Consider the following 17,110-nt stretch of genomic DNA (forward strand, 5'->3'; position numbering starts at 1 on the left):
GGGAAAAAGGCGGCGGCTTCGGCTAGGCCGAAGCCGCGGTCTAAATTAGAGGCCTGATGCCCAGGAGGGCTCCAGAGCGGCACGGTAGTCCGGGAGGGGGTCGGATTTGCACCGGACCCCCCCGGAATGGGCGACTGGCTAGCGGTGGGGGCAGCAGGGCTAGCGGTTCCTGTGTGGGGGGGTCCCTGGAGCGCCGTGGAGCCACTGCTGCTGCAGAGGCAGGAGCGCAGAAAGCCCTGTCTCTGCTGTGCCACGTCTGCCTGCACCCTCCCCCGGCCCCAGCAGGATCCCACAGCTGGTCTGGGGTCCCTGGTGCAGAATGCTGTCTGTACTCCGACCCTACCTGCGGCGTCTCAACCTAATGCCCCCTGCGGGGGATTAGGGAGGGTGCGCCTGTCACCGTCAGGGGGTCAATTGCAATATAGCTAAAGGAACAAGAAAAGCGCAATAGGGTCTTATCCGGGTTATTGCAGAAAAAATAAATTAGAATTTACTCACCCTTTTTAGGAGAGATTAAAGCATGTAGGATCAGTAATCTGCTTGCTGCACATCCAAAGGTCAACTCTGCGACCGCTTCAACATCAGATTTCGGAATAAATTCTTGAACTTTTGTGCGCTACCAGATAAAATCACTAATCCAGTGTTTAGGAGAAAGATTAATCCATTTATTTCCCAACGCGTTTCGAAATGTATACCATTCAGATGTCATCCCCTGAAGAAGAAATGGTATACATTTCGAAACGCGTTGGGAAATAAATGGATTAATCTTTCTCCTAAACACTGGATTAGTGATTTTATCTGGTAGCGCACAAAAGTCCAAGAATTTATTCCGAAATCTGACCGTCAGGGGGTCTTCATCCTTGCCTCAACCTCAACCCAGACCCTGAAGGGGGTTGGGGAAGGAGGGGGGGGGGGTCTCAACTTCGGACCAGTACCCGAGGGACTGGGGAAGGAGCGACATGGGGAACCGACATCTCCACTTCAACTGGGCACCCCTAAAAAGGGGGCCAAGGAAGGAGCCATGCCGGGAGTCTGGCTGGAGACTCACTTTTCTTCATCTGTTCCGACGAAAGGAAAAAGAAAAAAGGTGTGCCTCCTTGCGACACTAAGCAAAAACTGGAGAAGGCTGACGCCGTCCAGGGGTGTATACTGCAGAGGAGGAGACAAAGTTAATCTTTTTCAGATTATGCATAGTGTCGCCTCCTAGTGGACAGCAGCATAACACCCACGGTTCTGTGTCCCCCAATAAGGCGACAGAGTAATAACGCATTACAGTCTATGGGAACGCAGGCGTGCGCATGGACGAGTTCGTTTGCGTTTTAGTGCGCATGCGTTTTTGGCGTAAAAATGTGTAGACACTGGTTTTAACCCATAGAGAACGAATGTGCATAAAAACGCAAACGCATGCAAAAACGCATGATGCGCTGTGCAAAAAAAACGCTAATGTGAAATTAGCCTTAAACTGGTTGTCTGGTGTAAGCAATTTATACCAATCCATAAGAAAGAATGAATCAGATAGGGGTCTAACCGCTGGAACCCAGACTGATCAGCAAGTACGCTTTTATTCTCACTGGATTGGAGTGGGGCAGTGCCCATGTGATACCGTTGCTTCATTAATTCCCTATGGGGCTGTGCTCAGCTTTTTTCCTGCAGCACCGTTGGGGACTAATAGAGTGGTGTTATGATGTCTGATCTGCCAGTCCATTTTGTAAAGGGGAGAAAAGTTCCCTTTTGGGGACAGTATTTCTTCATTTGGTGCAGGTCCCAGCTGCTGGCCAGCCACAGATTAGCAAATTATCACCTATTCTGTGGAGCTGTTCACTGGAAAACCCTTTAATACAGTATGTTTGTTACTTAGGATACATTTGGAGCACTTACATGCTTGTAAGACCATTGAACACTCATCTCCTGAAGAATCTCTCCTCTATTTTAACAGGGCTGTCTGGTTTAGAAAACTTACATTGAAAAACTCAGAGTATTCTGGCTTTAAAAATGGAGGTCTTTTATTCAAAGCTAAGAAAAATGTTTCTTGAGCTGGATAAGCCAAAATGTCTATGTATTACGCAGATAGACTGATGTAGTGAGGTGTTAACACTGGGTTCCCTGATCACCAGAAAACCAAGGGCATGTTATGATCAGAGGACGCTTCTACTAGTGATGAGGAAACGTGCTCAGAAAAGGTGTTATCCGAGCATGCTTGGGTGCTAACAGTGTCTTCGGCGTGCTCGAAAAATAAGTTCAAGTCCCCGCGGCTGCATGTCTCGCGGCTGTTAAAGAGACGCAACACATGCAAGGATTGCCTGTTTGTTAGGCAATCCCTACATGTCTCGCGGCTGTTTAACAGCAGTGACACATGCAGCCATGGGGACTCTAACATAACTTTATACCACACCGAAGACACTTGGTTAGCACAAGAGCATGATGGGATAACACCTTATCTGAGCACATTCATTCATCAATAGCCTATACCCAATACTAAAAATGTTCAATCAGAAAAAGCCTCTGTTTGTAGAAAGGGTAATTGAATCCAATACTCCGAATTAGAGGGATAATGCCAATAGAAACAAGTTATACCCTATCAAGAAGAAAATGGATAACTTGCTGATCGCTGGGAGTCCAGCAATTCTAACTAAGCAACCCAATAACCACAATCCTATCTATTGTGACGTATATCTGCACAAGGGATAAAGAAGGGATTTACGAACAAGACATTTTTCAGGATCTGGTACCTGTAATTTCTGTCCGGCAATCTCGGTGGGCGGCTCGGGCTTTGGAGGGCAGTGCAGGTCTCCATTATTCATCACATACTGGGTGAGGTTGGCAAGCATGGCGCAGGAGTCCGCACAGGTGTGAATGTGGAGGACGTTGTTAGAGCATCGAAGTTCAAACAATGGCTGAGCCTGTAAGGAAAGGAAAAATGAGCGGAACGACAATGGCAGCAGAATAATACACTGTCACTATTTATTGCCAAATCTAAGTTGTTATACGACCAAGATAAGAGAGGTCTCTGATATTGGTAGCTGCTAAAGGAGGACGGTTGTCATCACTGGTATGATGAACATTTCAGGTAAATGTATGGTGTGGTGCCAGGGAGTTAAGGCTATTAGAGAATGGTGAATGGTACAATGAGGACTATTTTAGGTGACTTCTTTAGCTACAGCTTTATTTAAAAAAAAAAAAAAAAAAAAAAAGTTGTAGGACTCTGTAAATCCCCACATGTGCCACATTAAATGGTTAATTTTTTCTTTGAAATAATTGACCAGATTGTCAGCGCTGAGGTCAGTGGTTGGTGTCTACACTCTTGGATTGAGGAGAGAATGAAAAGTGCCAAAGAGTTGCTTTAGATTATTGGATAGTGCGTCGATAAGGGTGCTGAAGTAGGTTTGATTAGAGAGGTGAAGGGCAGAGTCATATCTTTTAAGCATAAACTTATAATTGATGAAGTCTTCTGTGAGATTGTATTTTCTCCACAGACGTTCGGCGCTCCCGGAGCACCGCTGTAGGAAACGTGTTTGCAGCGTGTGCCAGGGTTGTCGCTGTCTGTGCTGAGTTCTTCTATGTATAGGAGGTGCAGCTTCATCCAGGGCACTGGGCAATTTTTCATTATAATGTTTCAGTGCAGAGTCAGGACACGAAAGGGAGGATATTGGGGCCAACGATGACTGCAAGTTCTTCATAAGTTTCTGGGTGTTAATGTTACATATATTTCTATAAGTGTGGTAAGTGGGTGTGTCCTGAGTGGGGTGACAGTTCTTGACAGAGAAAGAAAGAAGGTTGAGGTCAGAAAGTGGGAGAGGGGAGTTCGTAAAATCATGCACCGAGCAGAGGCAGGAGAAGACCAGGTCCAGCGTATTCCTGTCTTCATGAGTAAGAGAGTTAGTAGACCATGAAAGGCTGAAAAAGATACAGATATAGATAAAAGTCTCAGATGGGGAGAGCGGATCACCAACAGGCATGTTAAAGTTCCCCAGGATGAGGGTGGGGATGTCACCGGATAGGAACTGCGGAATCAAGGTGGCAAAGCATTCCCGGAAGTGACGGGAGGGGCACGGAGGGCGATACACATCTGCCACTCGGAGGGAGAAAGGTCGGTAGAGCCTGACAGCGTGAACATCAAAAGAAAAGATTAGTGATGGTACTTGGGGGATAATGAAAAATACATTTTGCTGAGAGAAGCAGACAAACACCTCCACCTGTTCTGTTTTCAGGTCTGGGGTATGTTAAAAATGAAGGTCACCATATAAGAAAGGTGGTGTTCGACTGCTGGATCCAGGTTTCAAAGAGCCAGAAGCTTAAGGGAATTTGAAAGAAAAAAGTCATGGATGTAGGCGAGTTTGTTACACGCTGACCGTGAATTCCAGAGGGCACAGTTAAAAGAAACAGAAGGCATGCAAGGAACATTAATGAGATTTGTGGTTCACAGGAAATAATTGTCCCATTCCCCCTTTATACAGTTCTGTCTATTAAGAGGCTGATCACAGACCTCATGATCATGGATTACAATCATATGATTTTCATACCAGTTTGGATGAGGAGTTTCCTTTCCATGTAGTGATTACCAATTCTAAGAGATCTACATCCAGGACACAGACATAATCTGTAGACAAAGTATCATATCATGTAAAGCAACATTTAATTTTCCATACCTATGCCACATAAATGTACACAGTGAACTGTAGGTCATAGACAGTTGTTCGAGTATACAATGCCTTGATATCCGCGATCTGATGTCTTAACATCCCCTTTCATAGCTCTAGTGCCAGATTCTCGGGAAGATCTATGTCCAGCCCATAGATCTTAAAAGCTCATCTGCAGATTAAGAAAAATGTGGATTTGGCTGGAATAAGACAATGAATCGCAGATATCTAGGTATCATTTTATTCAGCTTCCTATGACCTACATGCCCATATAGGTGGATTTGGAGGGTTTATTCTACTGACAGGTTCACTTTAATGAAAACAAGAGCTGGAAGATTTTTCAATGACAAATTTTCCCCTACACATGAGGCATTCAATGTTACAGGTTTCGCTTCCATCCAGTATAAGAAAGTGATATACAGTGCAGATCATGAATGAGTTTTCTGTGAATAATTGTATTGTAACACTGTGGCTACATACAACCCCGAAAATTTCTTACCACTGATGGGATTTTGACAGTTTACGCTCCCGTCTTAGATTACGTGCCATTGGTTGCACGTGTGACCTGGACCTGCTTCATTACAGCCACAAATGAACGTGACATCTTTACCTCCGTCACAAAAGCACATGCGTGAACGAATACCACACATGCTTCGGGGATTGCAAACAGACATGTTTTTACAATGCAAAAAAGTTGTGTGTGAAAATTCTCCTTTTAAAAAAATTGTTTTAAAACCGTAAAAGAATTACTGCCATCTAGTGGATATAGGTCAATCTTAAAGGAGTAGTCCCCTTTCAGAAAATACCAGTCCCTGGACGAAGTTAGTTGATTAAAAAATAAATAAGAAAAAAGGTCTACCAATCAGTGAAACAACAAACCCACCCGGGGTCCCGCGCTGCCTCATCGCTGCTGCTCCTGTGTTTGCCGTTAGGCTGCAGTGGTGACGTCGCAACTATAGCGCATACGACTGCTGCAGCCAATCACTGTCTTCAGCGGATCATGCCACAGTTATGTTTCACTACCTAATATTCATCAACCACATGCTTAAAGTTTCTTTCAGTTTAATGTTCTGGACTTACAGTATTAGTATTTTCTACTGCACAACACAAAATTAAGAAATTAGTCTCTAAAGCTGTAAAGGAGGCGGCCTTGACTTCAAAAAATGACAAAGACATCAGAAGCAGGTTTAATAAAAAAAAAAAAAAAAATGCATTAACTTCCAAATCATTCTAGATATTTCTACGTCCTTCTACCATTATTAAAGAGGAATGTAATATACCCTTCTTAGATCATATAAAAAATGTCACCATGCTTCAACTAACTCATCACAATTACAACGGCCCTTGAGATGACTCCATACCTTTCTTTAAATCTGTAACCTCAGCTTCACATTTATCTGATAGATAAAGAGCAGAATCGTCTAGGATGAACCTAAAAGAAAAACATAAGTGAGAATAGAAGTGCAACTCTAAAAGCCAGAATCTAGCAGACTAAACATGAAATCACAAGATCAGCACAGAAGGACTGTACAAACCAAGCAGAGGCACTCGGTGCACCCTTGCCATGGCCAAACAATTGAGTGCACCTTCCCGCCTACTGTTTTCCATCTGTCTCTCCCCCTTCGTTGGCTTCTGTAAAGATAAAGTTGTCAATCAAGGAAGAGAAGGGCAGAGATGGAAAACAAGTAGGTGGGAAGGTGCACTGAACTAATTGGCCATGCAGTGAGGACCTGTGCTTGGTTTGAACAGTCATTTTGTGCTGAAAGACTCCACTTTAAAATTAGGGGCATGACGGAACATGAAAGAGTGGCATCATCAGAGTAATTGGGCTGTTTCCACAAACTGTACTATTACGTCATGGCGATAGCTGGAATCAACAGCAAATATCCCACCATTATGTCCACTATTTCAGAGAATGTCAAGCCTGGTTTTTAACTCCTTCGATATTGCGGTCAAAAGCAGCTGTGGCATTTAAGGAGTTTAAAGGGGTTGTCTGGCCTTAGTGTACAAGTCTGCAGTCACTATGTGCGCGGTCAGGATTCTCCATTTTTGAAGCCGGGAGTGGTAGGAGTGTTGCCGCAAGTATGTGATTAGCATACATTTGGTCACGTGCTGACTAGATGTGCGTGGTCTCACTTTGCATTGAGCAAGGTCGGACACATCTAGTTTGAATGTGGACGTGCATACTTGTGGTCACAAGACTGTCTGCTCCCGGCACTGAAGAATGTCCACTGCGCTCATACCCCATGGCCGGACAACCCATTTAACAAAGGCAAGGGGTTTCCTCTAACTCCAACAGAACCCATGCAGTACCCTAATGGGGTGCCAATGGGTTGACATGCATCTGCAATGTATAAGGGTTGTCCGCCCCCCCGAAGTGTAAATTAGTCCCTCCATAAAATATGAATGAGTTTCAAGTTAAAAAAAGATACAATAAAATCCTCTCGTTCCATTTATAAATGCACATATAGAGCAAAAAAAGTGAAATAAAAAATAGGCATACTTAGTATTGCTGATTTCATAACAGCAAATATGATAACTAAGACCGCCATACTCATAACGGCGCTCACAGGCACCAAGAACAACACATCGGCGTCTGAGGTTAACCCGGAGTTACCTGAGCAGGAAGGTTGAGGTGTCCACCACGATGTTACTGGAGAGAGTAAACGTTTCTGCTGTAATGAGGACCCTGACAGGGAGGTAGAGTGGTCTGACGATTGAAGACATGCGACAATTAGAAAGACGGTATCATGGATTTTTAAAACTGCATGTTCACTTGTCCCTATGGCCGTAATACAACACCCACAGTGGTGCACGGCTTCCTACTGTGCCTTCATATACTTAGATACAGAAGCATATGAAGTGTGCACACTCCATCACGTCCCGTACTGCAGAGAACATGTCTGATGTACGGGACCTATCGAGCCAAACAATGGGCTTCAGTATCTCCCTCACTACCCTCCTCCGAGTGAGCCGTCACATTTAGGAGAGAGTGAGGGTTATGACTACCGACGGATGTTTCTCGCTTACCTTTTTCTCCAGTGTTTGCAATATTGTGGCACAAACTCCAAACACGCTCCCTGATGCCACTTTCTTGTTATACACTTCACCAGAGTCTGATATATTGTGGCACATTTGTTATGCAAACTTCTGTCTGCAATTCTGATATTTATGTGCATAGCACAAAACTATCCACTGCACAAGTTACAACAAGCATTTATATTTGACCCTGTAATGTTACGTGGCTGTGGATGACAATCATGCAGATCTATCATCCAATAAATGGTAATGTATATTATTTCAGGGTGGTCCATGTATATGGATACACCTAAATAAAATGGGAATGGTTGGTGATATCAACTTCCTGTTTGTGGCACATTAGTATATGGGAGGGGGGAACTTTTCAAGATGGTTGGTGATCATGGCGGCCATTTTGAAGTCGGTCATTTTAGATCCAACTTTATTTTTTCCAATGGGAAGAGGGTCATGTGACACATCAAACTTATTGAGAATTTCACAAGATAAACATTGGTGTGCTTGGTTTTAATGTAACTTTATTCTTTCATGAGTTATTTACAAGTTTCTCTGTTTACAGCCATTGACATGTCGCAGAGGTTAAGGCCTGTTTCACACTTCAGTTTTTTGTGTCAGTTAACATCCGCCAAAATGGCGGAAAGCGGATCTGTTGCTAACTGATGTGAACGGATGCCACCGGACCGTTGTTTTTTACGGATCCGCCGAATGAAGAATTTTAAAGGAATAGCTGCCTGGGAAGGGGGGGGGGGCGGGGGGAGAGGAGAGGGAGAGAGAGAGATGTCTGGGGAATGCTGTACCCGGGGTCATTGCAGCAGATTTCAATGCAAGACACCCTACGCAAGAAAACTGTCACCATTCCCATTTTATTTAGGTGTATCCATATAAATGGCCCGCCCAAATTCACTTTCCCTCATCACTGAACATAATGTTCTGTGTAAACTGAGGGTCCTCTTCCAATTTTTGTTTTGCACATTCTGCAATTTCAGTGCCGATCTGTCATCAGTTGAACATCCCTTCGGCGAATATTAGCTACTCACAAATGGCACCCTTACAAAATCCAGCTGCTGCAGCACCTCAACGAGGATGACCCAGATCGGCGAGCTGAATTTGCAGAATGGGCAAAACAAAAATTTGGAACAGGACCCTCAGTTTACACAGAAGATTATGTCCAGTGATGAGAGGAAACTTTTTTGGGTGGGCCATTTATATGGATACACCTAACTAAAATGGGAATGGTGACAGTTTTCTTGCGTAGGGTGTCTTGCATTGAAATCTGCTGCAATGACCCCGGTTACTGCGTTCACCAGACATCAACACAATTTCTATCCGGTCCTCACGTGTTAACCTCTGCGACATGTCAATGGCTGTAAACAGAGAAACTTGTAAATAACTCATGAAACAATAAAGTTATGTTAAAACCAAGCGCACCATTGTTTTTCTTGCGAAATTCTCAATAAGTTTGATCTGTCACATGACCCTCTTCCCATTGAAAAAAATAAAGTTGGATCCATAACGGCCGACTTCAAAATGACCGCCATGGTCACCACCCATCTTGAAAAGTTTCCCCCCTCCCATATACTATTGTGCCACAAACAAGTAGTTGATATCACTCATGGCCTACCCTGTACATATGTAAAGAATATATATGTATAATATACACACATAATTATATATATACACACACACATACATTATTTATACACACATATATATATATATATATATATATATATATATATATATATATATATATATATATATATATATATATATACACACACACTCACTGGCCACTTTATTAGGTACACCTGTCCAACTGTGTGTTAAGACTTAATTTCTAATCAGCCAATCACATGGCGGCAACTCAGTGCATTTAGGCATGTAGACATGGTCAAGACAATCTCCTGCAGTTCAAACCGAGCATCAGTATGGGGAAGAAAGGTGATTTGAGTGCCTTTGAACGTGGCATGATTGTTGGTGCCAGAAGGGCTGGTCTGAGAATTTCAGAAACTGCTGATCTACTGGGATTTTCACGCACAACCATCTCTAGGGTTTACAGAGAATGGTCCGAAAAAGAAAAAAAATCCAGTGAGCGGCAGTTCTGTGGCCGGAAATGCCATGTTGATGCCAGAGGTCAGAGGAGAATGGGCAGACTGGTTCGAGCTGATAGAAAGGCAACAGTGACTCAAATTGCCACCCGTTACAACCAAGGTAGGCAGAAGAGCATCTCTGAACGCACAAGTGCGTCGAACTTTGAGGCAGATGGGCTACAGCAGCAGAAGACCACACTGGGTACCACTCCTCTCAGCTAAGAACAGGAAACTGAGGCTACAATTTGCACAAGCTCATCGAAATTGGACAGTAGAAGATTTGAAAAACGTTGCCTGGTCTGATGAGTCTCGATTTCTGCTGCGACATTCGGATGGTAGGGTCAGAATTTGGCGTAAACAACATGAAAGCATGGATCCATCCTGCCTTGTATCAACGGTTCAGGCTGGTGGTGGTGGTGTCATGGTGTGGGGAATTTTTTCTGGGCACTCTTTGGGCCCCTTGGTACCAATTGAGCATCGTTGCAACGCCACAGCCTACCTGAGTATTGTTGCTGACCATGTCCATCCCTTTATGACCACAATGTACCCAACATCTGATGGCTACTTTCAGCAGGATAATGCGCCATGTCATAAAGCTCGAATCATCTCAGATTGGTTTCTTGAACATGACAATGAGTTCACTGTACTCAAATGGCCTCCTCAGTCACCAGATCTCAATCCAATAGAGCATCTTTGGGATGTGGTGGAACGGGAGATTCGCATCAGGGATGTGCAGCCGACAAATCTGCGCCAACTGTGTGATGCCATCATGTCAATATGGTCCAAAATCTCTGAGGAATGCTTCCAGCACCTTGTTGAATCTCTGCCACGAAGAATTGAGGCAGTTCTGAAGGCAAAAGGGGGTCCAACCCGTTACTAGCATGGTGTACCTAATAAAGTGGCCAGTGAGTGTATATATATATATACATACATACAATAAAACTAGAAAATCACTTGTAAAATAACTTTTCTGCAGCCTGCCGGATCACGCTTTCTCCTAGCAGTCAGCCACGGAAGCTCCAATGAAGGGGTCGTCTCTGATGCAGTGGTATACCCTTTTGGATATGTTCCCATGGGACATTTCTGATGTAGATTTCATAGTGAAAATGGTGTGTCTTGAATTGACATTGGTTTCAAATTGGCAGCACGGATCAATTTATGCTGTTGATATTCTCCGCATAACTATAGCACTGTAAAAGGCAGAAGATTTCCAAATATTTGCAGAGTTTGAGCCCCATGGTAAAGGAACCTTAGAGGGGACCATTGCATGTATTTATATAGCATATCAGTGCATGTGACCTACATTCTGGGAAATGTACTCCTTACAACAAAGTGTAACCGTTGTTTTATTCCCCCTCATAAATCAATAGTACAGTGAAAGCAAGAGGCTCTGCAATAAATCTTATAAGAGAAATCTGCTTCTTTCTCCCCTGGATTAATCTTTCCTTCGAGAAATTCTCAATTCAAGGTTAAAATCTGTTTTAAATAATACAGATTTTCCCATTACTGAGAAAGCAGATAACAGTTGATGCTCGTAAAGTTCTATGGAGAACTGCAAGTGTTGTTTCAGGCCTCTAGCTCCTACCTTCTTCCAAAGAATTTTAAAAGCACCAACTGCCATCTCCTCGCTCATTAATAGGAAATACAAATTTAAAAAAACTGACCGTCACGTCTACGCATAAACATTGTGTGAACAGGTGCTTAACCTAGAGTCACCAACTCATATACACTCAAACAAAAAAGGAAGCACACTGCAGCACTATAGCATGCAGACATGAAATATGAAAAATGAATTACATTACTGCATTAGAAATATGAAAAATTGAGAAAGCTTAGCGCATAATCTGTATGGGAACCTATGTAAATCCTCTCCTTAGACTGAAATCTATATCTCTATGGAGGGGTGGTGGCCCTGCTGTGATTAAAAACGCCTGCGGCTAACAGGTGGAGTGCTCAGTCAGAAGGTTAATGACTACAAATTTCAAAAAACTGACCGTCACATTCTAGCATAAACTAAGTGTGATCAGGTGCTTAACCTAGAGTCACCAACTCATATACACTCAAACAAAAAAGGAAGCACTATGTAGCACCATAGCATGCAAACATGAAATATGGATTTTTGTGATAACTCACCGTAAAATCCTTTTCTCCGAGACGCTCATTGGGGGCACAGATACTGTGGGTGTATGCTTCTGCCGCTAGGAGGCTGACACTAAGTGAAAAAAAGAGGTTAGCTCCTCCTCCGTCGTATACACCCTCGCACCTATTGCGGGCGGAAATCAGTTTGGTGCCAAAGCAGTAGGACGACAACAAAATCAGCCTTAATACAGGTACAACATGTCCAAAACACCACCCTTATATCAAATTAGTAAATGCATATAAATTTAAACAAGAGCCGACTGGCTAATAGGGTGGGTGCTGTGTCCCCCAATGAGCGACTCGGAGAAAAGGATTTTACGGTGAGTTATCACAAAAATCCATGTTTCTCCTTCGCCTCATTGGGGGACACAGATACATGCACCACTTGTTTAAAGGTGCGCCACCGCTGCTTGGAGAATCCTTCTACCCAGGCTCACATCCGCCGAGGTCTGAGCATGGATACTATAATGTTTGGCAAATGTGTGCAGGCTGGACCAGGTTGTTGCCTTGCAAACCTGTTCTGTCGAAGCCTGGTGCCGAAGTGCCCAAGAGGCGCCCACTGCCCGAGTAGAGTGCGCTCTGATCCCTGCTGGAATCGGCATGCTTTTAATGCGGTAGCACTCCTGAATAGTCAAACGAATCCATCTGGCTATGGTCAATTTTGAGGCAACGAGTCCCTTCCTGCGCCCTTTGGGGAGCACGAACAGCGTGTCCATCTGATAAAAGGGTGCCTGTTATGAATGAGTCACCGGAGGAGGAAAAAACAAAATGCAAGCTAAGTCCAGAAAACCGGAGAGGTTGGTAGCTAGCGGATTGCAGACCCCTGATCCTATTCACAACAACTAACAGTAGCCATGGAGCGTTCCTACGGTGGTCCTAGACGCCTCTTCACAGCCGGAGAACTAAATAAGCCTAAAGAAAGGGGAAATCTAAACTGCCCCAGAGCAGACCCCAAAGCAATAGACAGCCCCCAACATGTATTGTCGGTGAAAACAGATGAAAAAACAGACAGAAAGACAGGCAGAGCAAACGATGGGGCCCAACTAACTAGATAGGAAATGACAGAAAAGATGCTGGCTGCAACCCGCAAAAACCCTACCAAAAATGTCCCAACACGTCTGATAGGAAAAACGGCCCTGAAGTCACTAGACTTCAAAATCCCTTTATCAGCACTCCGATATATTCTGAAGACAGAGCAAAAGAGATTTAACCGATCAGGGACAAATATGGAAATTCAGCAGAGCCCCAGCCGGGGCTGGCAGAACACAAAACTAAGCAAATCAGACAAAATCTCATGGAACAATAACAGAGCAAAACTTAGCTTTAGAAGACAGGAACTGAACTGGAGGCCAGAGCTCAGAGCAGAGAAATCACCAGCAACCCTACAGGGCGTCGGCTGTCTTATATCCACTCAGATTCCGGATGTCCAATCGCAATCCACCTGTTCAGGTGACAGGTTTCTCCCATCCAAATCAGTTTCACCACCTCCTTTCACCAGCAGAGGGAGTTCATCGGACATCAAAGGTGAACGAGAAAATGAGCTCACAACACTCTGGCACTGGACTGTTTGACCGTGTGCATGGCATTATGAAGTCTGAAGACTACTAACAAATTTTGCAGAGGAAACGTAAAGGAACACACCAACAATAAATAATATAAATCAACAATGAATAAAATCTATAATGAATTAGCAATGAGTTCCTTTAAAGTTGAATGGCAGACCATCCGGTATCAATAAGGAAAGGAAACTACCATGTGATGTACATGAACCACAAATTAATAATTGTGTAGATGTAAATAGGAAAAATCCAAAAAATATATGAAAAAGATAATGTTTATTATTATGGATTCAGGCACAATATACAACAAAATATAAAAGACAAATAAAATAATAATAAAATGTGGCACAAAAGACACCTCGATGTATTAGTAATTACATGCTTAGATATTGTTACCACTGCAACGGAAAATATATCATATGGTAGGGAACAAAATTGTATAGTAATCCCCAATGGAGCAGCAGAAAAAATACATACAAATGTACAGATATACGTGTGAAAAAATAAATAAATGGAAGAAAAATACAAAAATTAAAAATATTGTGAAGAGGTGCACAATGAAAAAATGTCAAATATAAAACACTGTACAATAATAGTGATAATATATATGATATTAAAATGTGTAGATAATAAAATAAAAAAGTGTGAAAAAAATGATATAATCCTGCTGAAGTAATTGGGTAAACAAGATTTGTTCACCAATGTGCAATACCAATATGTAAACTATGTACCGCTTAATGGCAAGACATGAAGCTTGAAATAGATAGATATGTAGCGCTATATGTTGGAATCAATCACAAGATGTGCAGCTTAATAAATTGAATTACCACAAGGTGCTAAAGGGGTGGACATGAGCCAGCACAGACATGTCATCCATAGCATATATACAGGAAACTAAAAATCCTCAAATATTAATACCAAATCCATATGGTGAATTAAGCTGCCATTTAGCGCTAAATAGAAAACATGGATCAGCGCAGAGACAAAAAAATTATATATACAATCTATAAATAATTGTGTAAAGAAAGTATGATGATATATGTGTCTCAAGCGTACAGTGTGCGCAATAAATAAATAATCCAGCGCTTCCTTGACATAAAGAGCGATAACCTCAATATAATATAATAGACCACCATGTAGCACTAAATATAAAACATAAACCAGCACAAGAGGGATGCTATGTTAAACCGTGCAATGAATCAAGCACTTAATAATAGAATACATAGTCCAACATAGTAACCCATAAGGTGGATTAAATTGACATGTAGCGCTATGTAGTGAACATGGGCCAGTGCAGGACTGAATCTAGGCCAGCATCAGACTGGATCTATGGTATGGTAAACCAAACAGAGTGTCCAGCACTAAATGGTGAAAAGGACATAGGATTAGGTAGAGCATAATATATTACCCGATAGATGAAAAGCAGTGGTAGAGGCGGATTGCCACAAAGAACGCGCCCCGACGCGCGTTTCGGAAGAACTCCTTTGTCAGGGGGACGAAGGAGTTCTTCCGAAACGCGCGTCGGGGCGCGTTCTTTGTGGCAATCCGCCTCTACCACTGCTTTTCATCTATCGGGTAATATATTATGCTCTACCTAATCCTATGTCCTTTTCACCATTTAGTGCTGGACACTCTGTTTGGTTTACCATACCATAGATCCAGTCTGATGCTGGCCTAGATTCAGTCCTGCACTGGCCCATGTTCACTACATAGCGCTACATGTCAATTTAATCCACCTTATGGGTTACTATGTTGGACTATGTATTCTATTATTAAGTGCTTGATTCATTGCACGGTTTAACATAGCATCCCTCTTGTGCTGGTTTATGTTTTATATTTAGTGCTACATGGTGGTCTATTATATTATATTGAGGTTATCGCTCTTTATGTCAAGGAAGCGCTGGATTATTTATTTATTGCGCACACTGTACGCTTGAGACACCTATATCATCATACTTTCTTTACACAATTATTTATAGATTGTATATATAATTTTTTTGTCTCTGCGCTGATCCATGTTTTCTATTTAGCGCTAAATGGCAGCTTAATTCACCATATGGATTTGGTATTAATATTTGAGGATTTTTAGTTTCCTGTATATATGCTATGGATGACATGTCGGTGCTGGCTCATGTCCACCCCTTTAGCACCTTGTGGTAATTCAATTTATTAAGCTGCACATCTTGTGATTGATTCCAACATATAGCGCTACATATCTATCTATTTCAAGCTTCATGTCTTGCCATTAAGCGGTACATAGTTTACATATTGGTATTGCACATTGGTGAACAAATCTTGTTTACCCAATTACTTCAGCAGGATTATATCATTTTTTTCACACTTTTTTATTTTATTATCTACACATATTAATATCATATATATTATCACAATTATTGTACAGTGTTTTATATTTGACATTTTTTCATTGTGCACCTCTTCACAATATTTTTAATTTTTTTATTTTTCTTCCATTTATTTATTTTTTCACACGTATATCTGTACATTTGTATGTATTTTTTCTGCTGCTCCATTGGGGATTACTATACAATTTTGTTCCCTACCATATGATATATTTTCCGTTGCAGTGGTAACAATATCTAAGCATGTAATTACTAATACATCGAGGTGTCTTTTGTGCCACATTTTATTATTATTTTGTCTTTTATATTTTGTTGTATATTGTGCCTGAATCCATAATAATAAACATTATCTTTTTCATATATTTTTTGGATTTTTCCTATTTACATCTACACAATTATTAATTTGTGGTTCATGTACATCACATGGTAGTTTCCTTTCCCCAACAAATTTTGCAGCATAATTTAGGGCCCAGTGTGAGAAAGCTGGGTCTCCCTCAGAGGTCATGGGTCTTCCTGCAGGACAATGACCCAAAACACACTTCAAAAAGCACTAGAAAATGGTTTGAGAGAAAGCACTGGAGACTTCTAAGGTGGCCAGCAATGAGTCCAGACCTGAATCCCATAGAACACCTGTGGAGAGATCTAAAAATGGCAGTTTGGAGAAGGCACCCTTCAAATATCAGGGACCTGGAGCAGTTTGCCAAAGAAGAATGGTCTAAAATTCCAGCAGAGCAATGTAAGAAACTCATTGATGGTTACCGGAAGTGGTTGGTCGCAGTTATTTTGGCTAAAGGTTGTGCAACCAAGTATTAGGCTGAGGGTGCCAATACTTTTGTCTGTCCCATTTTTGGAGTTTTGTGTGAAATGATCAATGTTTTGCTTTTTGCTTCATTCTCTTTTGTGTTTTTTCATTTAAGACAAATTAAATGAAGATAATAATACCAAAGAATTTGTGTTTGCAATCATTTTCAGGAAGAAACTGAGTATTATCTGACAGAATTGCAGGGGTGTCAATACTTTTGGCCACAACTGTAGATTTCAGTCTAAGGAGAGGATTTACATAGGTTCCCATACAGATGAAGACTAAGTGAGGATCGGCATTAGGTTAGGTTCCTGGAAAACGAGAAAAGACTTAACGTGGCTTCCTGGTACACATAAATTGGCCATTTTATGCGCTAAGCTTTCTCAATTTTTTATAATTCTAATGCAGTAATGAAATTCATTTTTCATATTTCAGGTTTGCATGCTATGGAGCTACAGGATGCTTCCTTTTTTTGTTTCAGTCATAG

At 42.0% G+C, this 17,110-nt stretch overlaps 1 protein-coding gene across 1 annotated transcript in view; it reads right to left on the reverse strand.

The window, feature by feature from the left end:
• Positions 1 to 17,110, reverse strand: part of ATG2A (autophagy related 2A) — a 212,600-nt gene that overhangs the window by 55,353 nt on the left and 140,137 nt on the right. Inside the window, exons 25-28 of the mRNA XM_073554473.1 lie at positions 7,255 to 7,347; positions 5,999 to 6,069; positions 4,521 to 4,597; positions 2,730 to 2,900 (exon numbers count right to left, since the gene is read on the reverse strand). Of these exons, the coding sequence (XP_073410574.1) occupies positions 2,730 to 2,900; positions 4,521 to 4,597; positions 5,999 to 6,069; positions 7,255 to 7,347 (412 nt within the window). The remainder of the gene's footprint in view (positions 1 to 2,729; positions 2,901 to 4,520; positions 4,598 to 5,998; positions 6,070 to 7,254; positions 7,348 to 17,110) is intronic.

The sequence above is a fragment of the Dendrobates tinctorius genome, unplaced genomic scaffold, assembly GCF_039654945.1.
Source record: "Dendrobates tinctorius isolate UK_male_01 unplaced genomic scaffold, ASM3965494v1 ptg000211l, whole genome shotgun sequence".
Classification (NCBI taxonomy): domain Eukaryota; kingdom Metazoa; phylum Chordata; class Amphibia; order Anura; family Dendrobatidae; genus Dendrobates; species Dendrobates tinctorius.